Consider the following 19499-nt stretch of genomic DNA (forward strand, 5'->3'; position numbering starts at 1 on the left):
TATATATATATTGTTGTTTTTGAATTTCGAAAAACCTTTTAAAAACAATTTATGCCACCGAAAATATTACTGAGTTGAGTCGCGAACTATGTCGCTCTCTTTAAGATGTTTCGATGCACTGCCCAAATTGTGCAAGACAGACTATCAATCATGAAGTCCCCAGGATAAAACAGTCCAGATACTTTGTATTGGAGTTCTATTGCACTGTAGAAAACCGTTCTATAATTACACTCTCAATATGGCAGTCGTACGACACTCCAAGAAAGAGAAAGAGAAAAAGAAAAAAACCCTCGAAAGAAAGAGAAAACAGTGAGAAGGGGGAGAAGTGAGAAAAACCTCAGATACAGAGAGCTTTTGGTGTAATTTTCCAACTGAGAAGAACCCTCTATTTATAGAGGAAATCCGCAACTGAATATGAGAAAATTAGGGATCCATCAGAACGTGCGCTCCAAGAAATGGCCTCAGAAAACGTGCGCTTCAAAACCCAAAATGTGCGCTCCAAAATTAGGGTTTTGACTTTGAATTTTGATCGGGCAACAAAAGAAACGTGAGACCAAATATTAGGGTTTTGACCGGGCAAAAACAGACGCACGAATTCAGGGAAGAAGACTGAATCAAATATGACTCAGTGGAGGGCAGTTACGTAAACGTTGAAGTAGCAATGTCGATTTACAAGAAAGGGGGATTTGAATTGTAAATGCACCTTTTAAAAATTCCTGTTAAAACTTGAGAAAATAACTCAAGATTGATCTTGATTATGAAAACAGAAAACGGAGAACGTTCTTGGTTTTAGTAGTAAAAAGGAGAACGTTCTTGGTTTTAGTAGTAAAACGGAGAACGTTCTTTGATTAGTTGAAAACAGAAAATCAGTTTATGTTTTATCTTAGTTAATTAATTCAGTATGATAAATAGAGAGATGAGATAGAGAATACCACACAAAGATTTTATCCTGGTTCACCCAACGTGGGTTACGTCAAGTCATCACACTGTGAGATTTTCTACTAAGTGTTTAAAACAAAGAGCTTTCTTGATCTTACAACACCTAGTCCAGATCAACCTTGATCTATTTTAAACTCTATTGCTTTCCACCCAGAAAGCAATATCAGCACCTATCTAACCTTGATAGGAAGTAATGTTAAAACAAACTATAAAGAAACTCTTAAATAAGACATATGTATTGATGTAGGTTTTGAATTAATAAAAAAAATTATTAAATAATTGAAAAAATATAGAGATCCTAGATATACAAATACTATTTGATTTGATATGGGCTTATACAAAACACTATTATTTGAGTTAAAAAATTAACAATAAAATAAAGATCAAATGTATTTTTGTTAAAAAAATTCAAATCCACGGAACCAAATATTTTGATAAATTTATTGATTACAATATATATACATTATACAAATATTAACTTTATCTATGAACTTTTTAAGTTCATTTTGTATATTGTAAATCAAGCAACTATTCACTTATTAATAGAAATATTTAAATAGTATTACACAGTAAAAAAAAATTATGTTGAATATCATAAACAAATTCTCAATTAATAATTGAAACTACTTTTGAGACATTTTGAAATTTATCTATAATAAGATTAAACCCGAAACACATACAATCTAATAATATCAGTATTTATCAATTAAACAAATGTGGTTGAAAGAATTTGGATTTTTTTTTTTCAATTATATCATCTTTTAAAAAAATTTAATATATTCTACTTTGATTTTAATATATTAAAATGCTATAATTTTTTTATATGACAATCATATAATAAAAAATTATTTCTTTTATATCATACTAGATATGTGACCATATAATGAAAATTTATCTCATTTATATCATAATAGAGTTGTAATCATCTATTAATTTGATAATCTAAAGCTATAGATAGTTTCATCCTAGCAACCATAAAAGAGGAAAAAATTTAATGCAATATATAGTTGGAACATGCAATACGACATCGGATACTTTGATAAATTAATTTGAAAGTATGATATTTTGGAAATTTATTTAAAAAGATGGTGTAATTAAAAATAATTCCAAATAGGTTTCTTGTTTATGCTCATTTCCATCTTCTCTTACCATTCCATCTACCTTTTCACCCAAAACTCCAAAACCATTCTCACTTTGCCATCACCCAAGACCATCCACCTTCCGGCAGCGTTTTCCGGCAACTCGGCACCGTCCTTCCTCCTTTCTCAATCGTTTACTTCTGGTTCGTTTCTATTCGTCCTTACCATGTTTTTCCTCTTATTTATTCTTCTTTTCTGTTGTTTCAATGGTTGTTTTGATTCTTATTTTGAACATTTTAGTTTTGTTTTGATTATTTTTTTGGTGTGTTGTTTCATTGAATTATTGTTCTTGTATTATGTTGATTTTTTTTTCAAACATCGTGCCTGTTTTCTGAAGGAGGGTGATGGGTTTGTTTTCAAAAATTGTGACTTCATTTTTTCTCTTATTTGAGATTGATTTTCATGTGGTTTTTGCACTGTAGCCTTGAAATCGTGACTTGCAAATGATTTTTTAAATAATCTTGATTATAATGAATACATTATTAATGTTTTTGCAAGAAAACATGTAATGATAGAGTTTTTATTTTTATAGTTCGTCCAGGGCACCAAATATCTTAGGACCGGCCCAGCATCCACTCTCAGATGGGTACAGTGAAGGGTGTGATATTGGATGAATCAGCACTCTTGGTTGAAGGAAATGATGATGATAAAAATGTATCTTTGCTACAGCCAGGAGTCGAATCTCTCATACGAACCCTCTTTCTGTCTGGAATTCGTATTGGAATTGCTTATAGTGTCGATCTCACGGATGATAAGGTCAGTATTCTGAAAAGAATAGCTAGTTTATACTCACTTCATTGTTTTATCTTAAATGATCCTGTAAATGAAGTTGTTATGCCTGAATGGTGTAATGTTGAAACTGGAAGTGTTATTTATTTGGTTTCTAGCAAGAAGGAGTTGTGTTTATCGAAATTAAGAAGCTATAATTGGTTGATTGTTGTTAGGAATGTTGTTGGTTGTGAAAGTTCATGTGAATTTGACACTTCAAATGTGGTTTGGATTGAAAATTTAGAGGAGTTTCCATTGACAATTTGTCGGTTGAATAAGAGGTTTAGTGGAAACAATGTTTTGACTGTTGGTTATGTAATGAAGCCTTCTCGTGTTGAAGATTTTGCGAAGAGGGGTGTGTTTCCTTTGTGTCCTACACAAAATGGGTTGATGTTTGTGCCTCTTGTGTCAAAACTTCCTTTGTCATCTCAATTAAAGGATGTTGACATTGTCCTTCATAAAGCTACTGATGAAATATTATCAATTGAAGAGGACAAACTTACTTTTACCCAAAACATGCAAGAACTGCAAAGATATTTGGATCAGCATCAGGATTTATGTGTGGTTGATCCATTGAATAACATTTATCCGTTATTGGATCGACTAGAAATTCAACAAGTTCTTCTTGGTTTGTTGGAACTGAATAGTGAAGGCAGATATTTGATCAGAGGGGCTCATTTTCTTAAGGTTGATAATTTTATTGAGTTTAATTTTGCGACTGGATTAGCTGATGCTGGATTGTCTCTTCCTTGTATTGTGAAACCTAAAGTTGCTTGTGGTGTCAGTGATGCTCATAAGATGGCAATAGTTTTCAGAGTTGATGATTTTAAGAATTTAAGTGTTCCTCTTCCAGCGGTTATTCAGGAATATGTGGATCATTCGTCCACTTTGTACAAATTTTATGTGTTGGGCGAGAAAGTTTTCTATGCCGTCAAAAAGTCGATACCGAATGCTGATATTTTGACAAAATTCTCTAATGGTGATGATCTCAAACCGCTATTGTTTGATAGCTTGAAATCTCTACCCACCACCGAAAGCATCATTGTGGATTCTGGAGTCGGTAACAATGGTACAACAAGTAATGTGCCTATTGACCTTAAGCTGGTTACAGATGCTGCGAATTGGCTTAGGCGAAGGCTTCATCTCACAGTCTTTGGTTTTGATGTTGTAATTCAGGAAGGAACTCATGATCATGTAATTGTGGATGTAAACTACCTCCCATCGTTTAAGGAAGTACCTGATGAAATTGCTATCCCCGCCTTCTGGGAGGCCATTAGAAATAAGTTTGACAGTAAGTTGTCTAAATAAGCTTGTTCTTGAACTTTGTGACTGACATTTTGCCATTGATTGCATCAGACCTTTGATCATGGCACCTGATCTTAACATGCTAGAAATGAAGTTGAATAACACATTATTGCATGTTTGAAGTTTGAATTACTCCACACTTGTTGGCTGTTATTAATCTAATTTAATGTAATGCTTCTGCTATTTGGCGTTATATTGCCTTGCATGAAAAATGAATTATGTGAAATTTGTTGAAATCAGATAGTTAAAACCTTAGGGATGTGAGGTGATGTGTTGGTGTGAATAATGGAAGTTAAGGACACTTTAAAACATGAGATCCGAGAGAATAAAAGGTACCAGTAATATTGTCTAAGTTATTGTATGTTTGTTTTCACGTCCCGCGGTATATATTAGAAGCTACAATATGTAGCTTTGGTTCACACGCACGACTGAAAGGGTTTCAACGTGATATCAAACACTCATTTATCTCTCTCTGATTTCATGTTTTAAAAGTGTCCTTACTTCCATCATAACATATAATTGACATATAAAATATTTATTTTAAAATAAAAATTTTAGCTCTCTTTTTCTCTCCAAAACGTTATACAAACATAGGTTTGAGTCGTCCACTCAAATTGATATTTCTTTGGTTCTTTCCATAACCAGAAAAAATGTCAATTTTGGGTCAGCTATGCCTAAACATCAAACCAAATCTGAGCACTAGACATGTTAAAATACATAGACATGTCGATGAATAATATGCTACATAGTTAAGGACAAAATTAACTTGCTTCTGAAGCTTCCACCCTGAAGGGTTGTGCTGGTGCTGTTATAGGTTGCTTCTGGCTAAATAATAACTAGGACTACCATTGACAAGCGATTATTGAGGAACTGCTTCTTCATAAATTTCTCCTTCTTCCACTGGGCTGAAACTCACTCGCTTCTGAAAATTCAAATGCAAGAAATAACATCAACTTAATTTCATATTAGCCAATTAATATGAGTATGCTTGTGAATAAAGATACGGCCCGTTTGCATGAAAATTGAAACAAACTGCTAGAAAACTACAAACATGGCAGGATAATCAATACGACATTGCAATGATTCACTTTTCTTGTAAACTTGAGTTTTCATATAAACTTGGTCAAGTCTACAAACTTGAGTTTTCAAGATGATTTCACGGTGATAAATGACTTCTACAATAGATCACTTATAGGTGTTCTACGGTCGATTAGTACTTAAAAATTATTAGAAATTTTAATATTATCAATGATATTCTTCTGAAGTAATAATTCACAACTTTTCTTGTTCTTATGGATAAATCATTTATCTAATTGGTTGATTCGATATGATGTTAATTTAATACGAGATATATATTTGTTTTATCTTGTTTTTAACGAAACTAATACGATAAGTATCAAATCAAATATAGTGGATGACATTTGATCTTGCATCCATATAATATATACTTTTTCATATTATTTGAAAATCATTTTTTGCTGAAATAATAATAGAATAATTTATAATAATAGTAATTATTTAAAGTTAAAAAGAAATAAAATTTAGATAAAATATATCAGATTTTTAAATTTGTTTATAATTTACTGTGGATGTAGTATATTTTTTTATTATATATAGTTTGTTGCAGTCGTAATTGTTTTAAAATTTGTTTATATTTTATTGTGGATTGTGAATGTAGTATATTTTTTATTATATATAACTTGTAATCGTAATTGTATGAAAGATGTAACTTTGAATAAAACACTTTGAATTTAGTATTTAACTCTATAACTTTTCAACTAAATGTTAAAAATAAGCACCGATCTCTTTTGAAGTGATCTCATTTCTCACGTTTGACTTCTGCTTGCTTCTGCATTCAGCATGTTTCCAAATATGAATGAGGTAAGAATATGGCGCGAGGCATGTTACAATGTTATATAGCTTAACAAGAAACGTCATAAACAACGTTGCAAGATAGAAATATTCATCCACGTAGTTAAAAACTTGCAATATAATTTTATTTCCCCGTTTTTCTCCTGGGCATCAGCAAGATAAGATTGATGGCTACCCATATCATTAACTACATAATTATTTTGTCCCAGTTATACTTATTTTCAAAAGATTGATCTCCTTCTTTTTGTATATAAAATATGGTTGCCGGTATTTTGGTTGAGTTCGAAAATGTCAAAACTCTGACATTTAATTTTTTTTTTTATTGTCAAATTTTTTGTTGTTGTTAATTTATCATTCAATATATCATCTTTTGGTCAGCTAGAAAAGAAATCTATGATGCCAGTATCTTTTTTGTTGGTTAATTCGTCATTCAGTATCATCTCTTCCCATGTGTCCTCTTTTATTTTCTAACTAACAAAGCACAGAATGTGTCTAAAAAAAATCGGTACATAGCTAAAACACCACACAAGAAAGAGTATAAAAAACATAATTCACTCCAAAAATACAAAATGGAGCGCCCTTAACTCCACTGCTCTAACCCAAACAAACACGCGAATGAGCGCCATTAAAAGTACTATATTAAAAATCACCATATTTTGTTTTGTAGCCATCAGCACAGTCAAAGTTGAACATAATCAATCAAATGAATAACAAGGAAAAGTTTATGCTCAAAAATCAGATTATCTTGAATTTTTCATATACTCTAAATACACGCTAATCAAATAACAATAAGTTCATCCTTCATCTCTTTTATTTTCTATTATATCAATCTAGTAATTTAAAAAAAAAAAATTGTGGCATCTCTTATTAATTGCTATTTTAATATTATGTTTTAGTAAATAAAAAATGCCTCAATACTTTTTAACATGTATACTTTGCTTAGATTTGATTTGTTCACAAATCAAAATAATTATTTATTAAATAAAAATTTAAAAATATATTAAAATTTATATTAAAAAAAAAAAAAAAACAGTTGTACTAAAAAAATAACAATGATAACTAACACTTACAAAATCAGCTAAGAGAAAACCACGAGAACACACCAAAACCTTCGAATTGCTAACTTAATTTTTTTTAAAAAAAAAAAAACAAAACAAAAATGAGCACAACAATCCTACATGCAACAATAACGACACGACCAACAATCCTACATGCAAATTGTCAAAAAAATAAGAATCCTACATGCAACATCCAAACAAATTTGAAAAGATTCGAGAATGTAATTAACAATATAAAAATCAAGAAAATAACGATTAACAATTGAAAAAACACATACCCTTCGTGACCTTTGATGTTGAACTTCAATTTTAGCTTGAGTTGTTCCACCACCACCCCCGTTGACAGCATCATTATTCCCCATATACAAACTTACAATCTTCTCCGCCACCTCAGTTTCGTCACGACTCTCCTCCATCAATCTATCCAATTGGGCCTTAGGAAGCCTCATTTTAATCCTTTTGGACCCATCACGAACAAGACTAGGCCCATCATGAACAACACCGGACGAATTCCGCTTCACGAGGGATAAGTCCGAAACGGAGCGTTTCGATAGCATCAAGAAATCAAGCCTCTCCATAGCGTTCATGCCACGTATACCACTGGATCGAACCCTCCTTGGTAGTGGTTCGGGTTGAAGTTTCGGTAACTCAACTAAAAAATATATTTTCTTGGGCTTTAGCATCTGGTACGGTTCAAGTGGTTTGGCCCGTAGCCCAAAATGTTTCACTGCTTGTGATTCCAGAAGAGCGTGACCGGGATAGTCTTTAACGACGTCGTTTGCTCTAGCTGGTATTTTTAGCTTGAAGGTTTCGCCGTCTAGTTTCATTACCTTTGCTTTTTTGCTTCTTCCCATCATGGTGTTTCCCATCTCTTATCACACACTTCTTTCTCACTCTTTCTTTTTTATTTCTTCAATTTTGATTGGTTGTGTTTCCAACTTTGTTTCTTTTTTGGTAAACTATAGGAGTTGATAATAAGAATATATTGATACTTACTATTTATATTGCCGTCACGCGATGCGTTCATTTGTAAGACTAAGTGGCAAAAGCAAATAGTATCTCTGTGAATTAATGGAAATTCGGTAGAGATACCGTACAAATAATAAATATCAATGACTTTGCATTTAAATAAGTGTAAATTGGAAAATCAAGAGTGATTATTCCAAATATATGGATTTATTATTTAATGGTTGATATTTTCTTTTTTTGTTAAAGTGAGTTATTTAATTTAAATGAGACATGTCTTAACTTTATATATTAATATTATTGTTGCATTTTTTTTGTATAAAATAATTGAATTAATAAAAATTAATATAATATATATATATATATATATATATTAATTTTTATTCATCAAATTATAAAAGAAAAAATTAAAATAATATTAAATAAATAGAAATGTAAAAATAAAGTTTCTTTAATCGATTAAATTATACACAAATCTCGCAAAGTGTTACGTAAATAATAGTGTGTTAACTATCATCATCCTAGTTTGAAACCACTAATTTTTACAAAGCCGGGACAAAATAATGTTTGGTGTGATTAATGTCATTTCCATGGTTATAAGCAGGTACACTTACATTTTTAGACATGTCTTTAATATACACACGACCCATTAATTGCATCTTCGATAAATAGTTATAAAATTTTCACATCCCGTTGGAAAAAAGAAAAATATGCTGTTTTTCCATATATATTTGCTAGATCTCCTTGCAGTAAAAAAAATAGTCTGGATCTCCCTGGAAAAAAGAAACAACTTCGAACTAAGTTTTATTTATCTTTTATTTGTAACTACGAATTATAATGGCGTAGGTACTACTTATAAGTATATGACGTGGATATATCAACTCAATAATGACTTGTTAGTAAAGTTAGAAATTCGATGATAAATATTTGAACACGCTTACAGTTTGTTAGTTTATTGGTGAAATGTGAATTTATAATTAATTATACGTGTATGTATTTTTATCATTAATTAATTATACGTGTATGTATTTGAAATCTAAATAATTTATAATTAAATTGAGAATATATAAGTAACGTGTGTGTGATGTTTGTAAATAAATACAAAATAGCATTAACAAAAGTGTACTTTTAATTGTTGGAATCTCTTGATACTAATTAATCCAGAAAAAGAGAAGAGTATATATTCAAGAGCACTTAATTATTATTATTTTAAATAGTATTGTTCAACTATTTATGTATAGTACTTCCAGAGTTCTGAAACTACGCATGTTGCATGACTTCTATCATGCTTTTTGGCAACTTTTGAAAGGCGTTAGGCAATTTAGAAGCCTCTTTTCATTTTCCTTTTGAAACGATATGGGTGTCTAGCTAGGGTTATATTCAGATTCAGAGAGTTGCTTGGACCTTATATTAAATTCTTTGTTTTTTTTCTTTTACTTTTATGTTAACATTGAAAATTAACAAGTTTTAATTGCCTATTATCAAATTACATTAATGATATTTTAATAAATTGATTAAATCATTTTTTTCAAAAGTAAATAATTTTATTAATACTTCAATCAAAACTTAATATCATAAGAAATGATTTATACGCATCTTTTAAAGAGGGTTACAGATACAAGATTCGCCCTATCATTTAACTAACAAAATGAATAAAACACGTACAAATTTGATTAAAAAAATAAGGCCATTAATCAATAAGCTTTGCACCTAAAGCGACCTACTATGTGTGTGTATATTTATATCAAAATGTAATATCTATCAGTTACAATACCCTCCTAATTCATTTATGAAATCAATGAAACTATTTTTTGTTTTCAAAATAAAAAGAGTAAATTAGTGTTTTTAGTAGAAAGTGGAGGTAGAGTATAATTGAGGGGTATGGGGTTAATTTTCGGAAAGGAAAAGAGGCCACAATATTCTGAGAGTTCACAAGGGAAAGGAGAGAGCCCAATCTGAGAAAAGCTTACGTTTCGTGCCAGCTTGCAATTGCAGTAGCTTCTAGAATAACTCAGCTGCAATTCTATTTGTAATCAAAGTATACTTTTCTATATTACATATATGATTCAAATCTGAAATTTGTATGTTGATATTATACATACACATAAATATTAGTTAGAGTTAAATCTAACTAACATTTAGATCTAATAGTTGTCATAAATATTTTTCTTTTGTAAAAGTTGACTAATTTAGATATATTAACTAAATATCTTTTAAACTAAATAAGTTAATATGATGAGGTATAGCTGTTATAATCCTAGAAAAGCTAACATGAAAACCGTTGAAGCATAATTAACCTAATTCGTTAACCAAAGTCCTCTCAAAACATCCAAGTCTAGGAACATATCTTAAGTAATCTCACCAAACAACAACTCAAATGTCTGTAGTTATAACTTGTCTTCTCCTAAGCTACAAAGTCAAAAACTCAAGCCTCGTGAAACAAAATAAAATAATTAATTTAATTGTAGTTTTGGTACTATGTTATTACAAATTAATAAAACTGATCTCTTATTTTAAAAATTGATAATTTTTGTATTTTTGTTAGATTTTTGAACTAAAAAAATAATGATTTGACATTTTTTCAATGACATGACATACAATTCTATAATATAGAAACATCTAGATGTATTAATTAAATTAAAAATATAAAAAAAAATAAGATTGAAATCTAAGTTTTTACAGGTTTTAATCCAATTTTATGGATATTAAACGTTTTAAGTTTTCGTATTATATGTTACGTTATTTAAAGTATCTCACATCATTATTTTTTAATTAAAAAATTAGAGAGATATCAAAATTATCAACTTTTAAAATAAGGAGATCAATTTCATAAATTAGTCAAAATAGATATATTAAAACTGAAATTAAACCAAAATAAATTTATTTTACTAAACAAAATAAAATAATTAAGATGCATATATACCAATTTTCTTTTACAAGTAAATCAATTATAAAGGAGATTTGAGACGAAAGCATGTACAAAAATGAGAAAATCAATACAACAACTAACTTACTAATATTTAACATAATAATTTTCTTTACATTTTAGATTAAAAACAATATTCATTCATTTAAATCAGTAGAATTTACATCGATCAACAATACCATTTAAAATAGTTAAAAACAAAAAAAATAAATCTGTAAACAAATTCACAACATATATATTATAAAATGACAAAATATTTATAAATGTGACAAAGACTTTAAATTATCTTTGCCAAATTTCTTAAATAAAAAAGATTTATATCCCTCGTACGTTGTAGTCTTGGACGGTCATTTATCTCAACCGTCGTCAAATACACCAGACTTTAACAAGCATGAAAATATATGAACCATTCAGATCTAATATTTGAGACACCTTTTGACATTTGTTTTCACCTGTGTAATTTTGAATATGTAAAAACAAATAAATAAAAAAATCAAAAACCAAAAGGAATGAAAAGTGATTAATATTGTGAAAAGCATAAAATACAAACCAAATGAAAATGATTTCTTTGGTTTGGTTTTTGTAATATATTTTTAAAAAAATCCGACAAAATTAAATCAATGAAGGAAATGTTAGTTTGCTTGGTGTAATCGGATTAAGTTAACAATAAATTATTTTATAAAAATCTAAAAAAATTAACTTTTTAAAATACTATATTGAAATAAGTATATAAGTTAGAATGAAAAAAATAATATGTATAATAATTAAAAATACATAAAATAATATAAATTTTAAGATAACACTATAATATAAAATCTAATAATTTGATTTATTTTTATTTGGATCCAAATATGAAGGGGAAAAAAGCAAAATCAATTTAATTGTTTTGAATTGAATTTTTAGGTTAGTAGAATTGTTGGGGTCCAACTATTACCATCGGTTAACTAATGGATAACAGTATGAGGCCAATTATAATTACTAAGGGTTAATAGTGTGTTATCAAGTTCAGTAAACAAAACAAGTGAGCCATCAAGTGTTTTCACCTAATGTTTTGCTAGAGATTTTCAAAACCAAGTGCACAATGTAAATGATTCCAATTATTGGACATTTGTGTAACCTATAAACGTTTTCCTAAAGACTTGAGGTAGATTTTGAATGAACTTAGGTTGTTTAATATTACAATAATAATAGTAATACATTTCAGTGTGAGATCCCACAAAGGTCGGTAGTAGTACTATTTGTCAAACATTTAATTTTCAAAATAAATAGGAAAGCATGAAAAGAAACACATTATGCATGAAGTTTATAACATTGTATGAATCATTTTGCAGTGGACTGATTAAAGGGCTAAGTTTTCTTTTAGGGGAGTTATTGCAGTAGGTACCTACATAATTGATTTTTTTTTGAACATTACTTCATATTATATCATGAAGAGAATTGTTGTATTTTTCACAACGAAATAGAATTAGCCAGCATTGTAAGAGTTGCATATAGACTGTACGATATAGTTAATTTTTCTTTAGCAAAAACAAAGGAAACCATTGTAAAACTTATTTCGTTTGAACCTTAGTTTAAAAAACATATCTGAAATTCTGCTATAATCAAAGTTTAAGGATGAAGGAGAAAGAAAACTTGAAGGAAAGGAAGGATGATGAAAGAGTCTTGTGAGGTCGAATGTTAATAAGAGAAGTTTGTTGCGAGCGCGAATTTAACTTCCTGCCAAGTGGTGTTCTCTAAATTTGTTTGGGCCGTGTAGTGGCCCAAAACTGTAAACAAATTTTTTTACTGGAATTTTTATTTTACAATTCCTCAAAATAGTAAAATCATATATTTATTTTGTGAAGATATTTTCTATTATTATTTTTTAAAATATGTTTATTTTATTTTACTGAAAGACTCTTGCAGGTACTCATTGTCATTCAGATAAAATGAATATATTATTTTGAATTTTTTTATATTTTTAAAGTTTTAAGAATTCTAATTAATTATTCACTATAAAATTAAAGTAAAACTAATACAAATTTAAAAAAATTAAAGTAAGGAACATTTTTACAAAATAAACATCTTATTACTGCTGCTAATAATGAGAGGACATTGATTTTGAGATTATTAATCTTTGACATTCGTATGGGGCAATAATCTTTGACATTCGTATGGGGCAAAATACCCCCATTTTTTTTTATTAATGAATAATTAATATTGTAAATATGTGCTGAAAGTTTGCAATAGATCAGGTTAGTTCAGTGCCGTGAATGATGATATTTGCATCCCACCAGTCAATTTTAAAGCTGAAATATACAGCTAATATGTGTGCTCGACAAACGTTTTCTATTTTAACTAAAATTTTAATCTGTTATTTTTATTATTTAGTTTGATATACTAATATTTTTATTAGTAGTGTTGTCTTTTTTATGAATTAGTTTGGGATACTCGATCACTTTTGCAAAAGGTATTTTGCTATTGTTTCATTTTTATTATTTTGTGATGATTTTGGTTTTCTAATGTTATTAAGAAGAGTTTAATTTTGGTTCTATTTATTATTTCATATAGTAGAATTAATATAATGAGCTTTGAATATTACGGAGTACGCTGTAGTCTCAATGGTATTTATATTTTTGTATTATTAAAATTTTCTTAAAAGATATTGTTCATAAGTCACAAGAAATGATTTTTTTTTTCATATATCTTTTTTGAAAAAAAAATTAATATACTAAAATGACGTATTTTTTTAATATCAGGAGTTCACTGACTCGAGATGCGACTAATTTAAAGATATTTTTTTCTTCCTTTAAGAGGTCAATCTAAATGTGTATTTTATTTACAAATGAAAAATATAATAACTTAATACATAAAATAAAATAAAAATAAACCTAAATTACGTTAATAAACCTAACAAAATACATTAAATAGAAAAAAATACATAAAAATTAATATGGTTGAGTAGATCTCTTAGCTGCTTGCTTGCGTATGAAGCTGTTATCTTTCTAATTAATTTGATATGCTAATTAATTGGCCATAAGAGATGGTCGATGACCATATTCAGCAATGGATGACACTCCAAGGTTGTTATGTGGCCATTAGGCCATCCTTGATACATAGTTCCCTAAGCTATAGTAATCTGTTCCACTATTCTCCTGCCATTTGGGATATTCGTTGATTCTGATGACATTTTCATTGGCTCTATTGTTATAACTTTCAAAAAACAATGGTGCTGCTGCTGCAAAATGCTGATTATAACACCATTCAGGTCCCCAATTGTCTTTGCCATAGTAGGGTGGAATCATATACTGATTTTCAAAGGTACTTTGGTTATTTATTATATATTCTTGATTATTATCATTATTGTCCTTGACTTTATCATGATATGTTGTGTGTTCTTGGTTGTAATCTTCATTCAAAATTTCTGCATGTTTACCCAATTTGGCCAACTTTTGGAGCAAAGTTGAAGGATTGACAATTCCTGTGACTATTACTTTCTGCTCTTCTGCATTAATCTTTACTTCATAAACACCTGATACAAATTCAGAAGTGTGTAAAATTTGGTTATGAAGATAAACATCACAGATTGGTTAATTTACATCTTTTCTTCTAATTGTACATTTGGAGGTTAAAACTTGAAAGAGAAATAGATTCAGGTTTGATCATAGGAAAACTAACAGGTAGCTGGTTCATTGATATACCTGAATTTGAGCCTTGAAAAATCATATTGCATGATTTTCTAACTAAACTTTTTCTTTGTCCATTTTCTAACTACTTATATTAACTATTGAACCTTTTAGAATCACTATTAGGTTAGTCAAACATAATTTGACCACAAATTTCTTATGCTTTCAACCTCTAAATTGAATCTAATCCCAAACTCAATTCTACCTAAAAAGCTGAGATAGAACCAGTTCTAAAATTTATTAAAAGTGGCAGCATGTATACACACAAAAGCAATTCTAATCCAAACTATTCACACATAAATTAGATAAATAGCATTTTTCTTAAACATATACAAACATAAATCAAATTACTCACATTCAACCAAAATCAATTTTATAAAATGAATTCAATCAAAATCAACATGTTTGCTTTAACAAGGTTGTATCTTTCTGAAAAATAAATATAACCTCATAAGTTAATTAAGTTTCCAATGGCCTGTTACTTGTTAGTATTCAATTTTCAATGCTTATCCATATTTTCATTATATTTATAATTTCTTTATGACATGACATATGTTGTTTGTAACTTTTATTTTTCTTCCAACTTCCTTTTGTAGGTCATATAACTGATAATTAAAACAAATTTTCTCATTATATGACAACGGAAACTTATTAAAGATAAATATAAAAAATTAAACTTTACCTTCAACTTTTCTGAGTATTTTCCTGACTTTGGTCCTACACCCTTGACAGTTCATATGTACTTTGAGAACAAAAGTCTGTACTCCAGTTATTAACAAATAAATACATATCAGACATAATGCAAAATAAATTTAGTCATATATAAGTTAAATGAATTGATTAAAAAAGATTAAAAGATGCAGGGATATATATACCTCAATCTTTGATAACTCATTTTCATTATTTGTTGACATTTTTTGGCAATGTTTGTGGCTAGAAATCAGAAGTAAAAAAAAGAAAATGCCTTCCCTGTTTTCTTCTTTCTTCTATGATTTATGTGATGAATAGACGAGGTGTTTAAAGGACAAAGAACAGAAAGAGAGAAATGGTTGTAAACGTTATTTGACCAAGTAATGAGTCCTTGCCGTTTTGTCAGACAATGTCTTTTACATGAAAGTAGTTTGCTCTTAAAAATGATTCTGCACAGTGATCTTGTGATAGAGTTGTACGGTGGATGTGCCTACTCCACTCCTCGCACTTTTGACCCTTTCAAGTGTACAAGAAAATAATAAAATCACAATCTCATGAGTGTTTAATGTGTGTCGCTCACTATTTATAGGCCTAAAATGTATCTTTACTCATTATTTAATATTTTGTTTTTTAATATATTTGAAACTCTGCATGTTTATTTAACTTGTACATCATAACACCTAACAATAAAAATTAATTGATGAACCATTTTAGCTATTGTGTGTTACAAATTTTAATAATGTAATTGTCAATTTATAAAATTTAAAAACAATTTTATTGATGTTCACAATTTTAATGATTAATTTGTTTATTATTTGTTTTAGGATATTTATATTTAAATTTTCTAATCCTACATTTTTAAATGATAAAAGTTTAAATAATATAAAAATTTGGTAATAAGTTTAATTGGGATAATTTCTCAATTAAAAAATTCTACACATAAATTTAATCAAATCTCATCAAGTATATAATTGTAGAGATATTTTATAAAGTTTTTTTTTACTACGGGAGCTATTTTTTATAGCATTTTCTTAATTCTACTTCAAGAGTATGTTCGAGTGGGATAATTTTTTTTCTTTTATTTTCTTTTGTTTTAAATTCTATTTAGAGAATATGTCTTGTAAACTTTAATCATAATCAAAAGGTCTACAGTTCAACTACAAATTTTCACTATTAATGTTTAAGAAAACTCGTTATTTAAAGAATCCTTAACGAAAACTGTTATATTAACTTTGTTTTAGTTATTTAAGAACTATATCATAAATAATCGATGTAAATATTTATTTATAAAATTTATTTTTTGCACAATCCTTTGAAGATGTTTAATTATTAAATTATCAATTTTTGGAAATTTTATTACAAATCATCATATATAATGATATAAGGAAATCACACTTTTGCAATTTTTGAGGGAAACTTCATTGTTAACTTCTTCCAAAATTTAAGAAAGAATAAATAAATAACCATGTGATAATTATACATGCCAAAGAAATTTTTCAACAAAATTTATATACAACAATTAAGTAAAAATTGACATGAAAAAATATGAGATAAAACATAGAAACAATAGAAACAAGATCATGAACAACTAACGAATTATTCTCTTTCCACCATATGTCTCCCTTATCAATTTTTTTTTCTTTCTGTTTCTTACTTTTATCTCTCTTCAATTTTCTTTTTCTATATTTCTCTTTCATTTGTTGGAAAAGATTATACCGCAACAATGAATAGACCCGTGACTAGGACCATGCAAAAAATTCAATTATGAGACCCAAATTTAAAACCGGATTCAAATGTATTTCAAATATCTGGTTAAAATCATATGGTTATAATCCGGTTGGATAACTATCTATGTTTTATATTTGGATTTGGTTTTTATCCACTACCAAAAATTTGAATTATAAAATTGATTTTTTTAAATAACCAACTTTTAAATTATGAATAAATGATTTTTTTAAAAATAATTAAATTTTAACTGATTTTAAAATTAAAATTTTCAAAATCGGTTGCTTATAAACCGATTAATCATAACCAATTTTATAATTGATTTTATAATCGGTTTTAAACCAAATAATAGATTTAGTTATAAATCTAAATCCATATATTAATTTTAAAATAGATATAGTTTGATTTTTTAAAAAAACCAACCATGGCAGCCCTACCAGTGACTCACTATTAAATAAGAGTTATAAAAATATGAATGCCAATGAATATGGACATCCAATAAACACTATATTCATAAAATAAAAATAACAAGTGTGTGAAACAATATTTTTATTTATTTACATAAGTAAAAAAGAAAAAAGAGTATAGACAAAAACAGTATTCTAACCTTTTTAATTAACTATAAATCAATTTCAATTACTTCTAACAAAAACTTATATATATACACTTATATTTGAGAAAGTGTAACCCGGGACCACATCCTCAAAATTGCCAATTCGGAGTATGGAGGAAACAGTAAGTAATGCTGCCAAATGTTGTACAATCATTTCACAACTCTCTCGTTGCTTTCTTCCCAAGGTTTCCGTTACTTTGATAAAATGATATATCCAAAAAAGAGAAAGGATTTTGGAAACCGCGTTTACGCTTTCATTCTTTTACCACTATTTTGGCTCAAAAACCATACAAGAAAACAATGTGATGGAAGCGGCCTCACTTTCAAAATATCCATTTTAAGAAACAGGGGAGAAGAGTGTGCTTATGCGAAGAATAATACATATAGGTGAAAAGTAGAGAAAGAGTGACCGAAAAGACAGTAATACATATTCTTTTTGAAGTGAAATTACTTTTTTACGGAAAAAACAATGTAGGACGTTAAATCATTGGAATAATATATATAGCTGCCAGAATATGCAGGCCTAAGTAGTTAATTCATGTTATTATTTTGACATGGACAGGTTTGAATTCAAAGGTTGATAGGTTAGAAGATGATATTTTGAGTGGTTTAAGCAGCAATGCCTCCTTTTCATATGTGCTTCTAATTTAGAGTTATGTTATTAATTTTCCTTCATATGTTATTGTCTCTTTTTTCAATCTTCTTTTTACTAGTTGAATTAATTTACTAGCTAGTAAAACCCCTCAAAATATCGTCTCAACCTAATGTTTATATAATATTTATAGAGAAGTTAAGATTGTCCATAAAAACCGTATTCATATAACTAATCTATATAATTGAATTTGATTTTAACAAGTTATAAAAATGGTTATATCGATAAGCAGTTTTACAACTAAATTTTTTTTAAAAATGTTGCTTTTGAAAAAAAATACAAAATCTCGATTTTTTTATAAAAAAGTCTCATCATTTGTGGAAATGAAGTGTTTACTAGCTACTTAGACCAACTTTGTAGATTCCTTTTTTTAATGACAGAATTACAATGCAAAACGATCCGATTTTGGATTGGAAAGATATGGATCAGAATGTGATATGATTTGCTGGACAATTCCAAATATGGGTTTCCCTAGTTACGCAGAACCTCAATAGTTCATCACAGGTATCTCAATCTTTTTCAAGTCACTGCTTTCCTATTTCACCATATGATCATACCTTGCACGTAGTGGATGAGCATTAGAACTTATAATTTTTTTTTTATATATAAGCATTACGACTTAGAAGTTAATTATATGCAGAAATCAGATAGTTTGTAACCAAAATCTTATTTGTAAAGGCAATTTCATTATATTGAATTTGTTAGAAAAAAGGTTGTCTTTAGTTTTTAGACCTTGATTTAGTTTTTCGCTTTTCTTGTTGGCAGATGCAGTTTTCTTTATTTTATATATTTCCTTTATAAATAATTACATTGACGCATTCTTTAAGACACAATTTATGACGCAATCTCTTTGATTGAAATCCACATATTTGAGTGAAGTCGATATAAATTTTAATTAATCAAGTAGAATGTGTTGAAAAATATATAGAATATAATTAAAATTGGAAGAAAAAAATATTCAAAAGTTTTAGTAGCATAGTCTAAATTACAAACAACAACAAGTAATCTTATAACTTATAATATTTACCAGTGATATAACATTTTTTTGAAGGTTTACCTCAGCAATGATTCTTACATCTTACTACAACATTATGTAAATTAATATTGAAGTACAATATCACTCCCAACCTTTTATTTTTATTTTTAGGTAGCATAAAAGATGGTGTATGTATAAAGAGAGA

The 19499-nt window shown here is 28.3% G+C and overlaps 3 protein-coding genes across 5 annotated transcripts; 1 reads left to right on the forward strand and 2 right to left on the reverse strand.

Annotated features, from left to right (window-relative positions):
• Positions 1-2022: 2022 nt before the first annotated feature.
• On the forward strand, positions 2023-4283 carry LOC101506762 (inositol 1,3,4-trisphosphate 5/6-kinase 4). Of its 3 annotated transcripts, XM_073370368.1 has the most exons (3): positions 2023-2221; positions 2611-2834; positions 3023-4283. In XM_073370368.1, exons 2-3 carry the CDS (start codon positions 2689-2691, stop codon positions 4152-4154), a joined length of 1278 nt encoding a protein of 425 aa, XP_073226469.1. In that variant the 5' UTR covers positions 2023-2221; positions 2611-2688; the 3' UTR covers positions 4155-4283. The 3 variants fall into 3 exon arrangements, with proteins under 3 accessions (XP_073226469.1, XP_004503144.1, XP_012572028.2); XM_004503087.4 differs by having other exon boundaries at positions 2026-2221; positions 2611-4283; XM_012716574.3 differs by lacking the exon at positions 2023-2221 and having other exon boundaries at positions 2701-2834.
• Positions 4284-4755: 472 nt separating this feature from the next.
• On the reverse strand, positions 4756-8133 carry LOC101507099 (uncharacterized protein At1g66480-like). Its single transcript, XM_004503088.4, has 2 exons — positions 7360-8133; positions 4756-5073 (listed from the first exon to the last, which is right to left on the reverse strand). The coding sequence occupies exons 1-2, from the start codon at positions 7948-7950 to the stop codon at positions 5011-5013; spliced, it is 654 nt and encodes a 217-aa protein (XP_004503145.1). The 5' UTR covers positions 7951-8133; the 3' UTR covers positions 4756-5010.
• Positions 8134-13736: 5603 nt separating this feature from the next.
• LOC101496004 (uncharacterized) lies at positions 13737-15864 on the reverse strand. The gene is made up of 3 exons (XM_004503138.4): positions 15514-15864; positions 15321-15396; positions 13737-14484 (listed from the first exon to the last, which is right to left on the reverse strand). Exons 1-3 carry the CDS (start codon positions 15550-15552, stop codon positions 14051-14053), a joined length of 549 nt encoding a protein of 182 aa, XP_004503195.1. The 5' UTR covers positions 15553-15864; the 3' UTR covers positions 13737-14050.
• Positions 15865-19499: the final 3635 nt, after the last annotated feature.

This window comes from Cicer arietinum, chromosome 6, assembly GCF_000331145.2.
Source record: "Cicer arietinum cultivar CDC Frontier isolate Library 1 chromosome 6, Cicar.CDCFrontier_v2.0, whole genome shotgun sequence".
NCBI lineage: Eukaryota > Viridiplantae > Streptophyta > Magnoliopsida > Fabales > Fabaceae > Cicer > Cicer arietinum.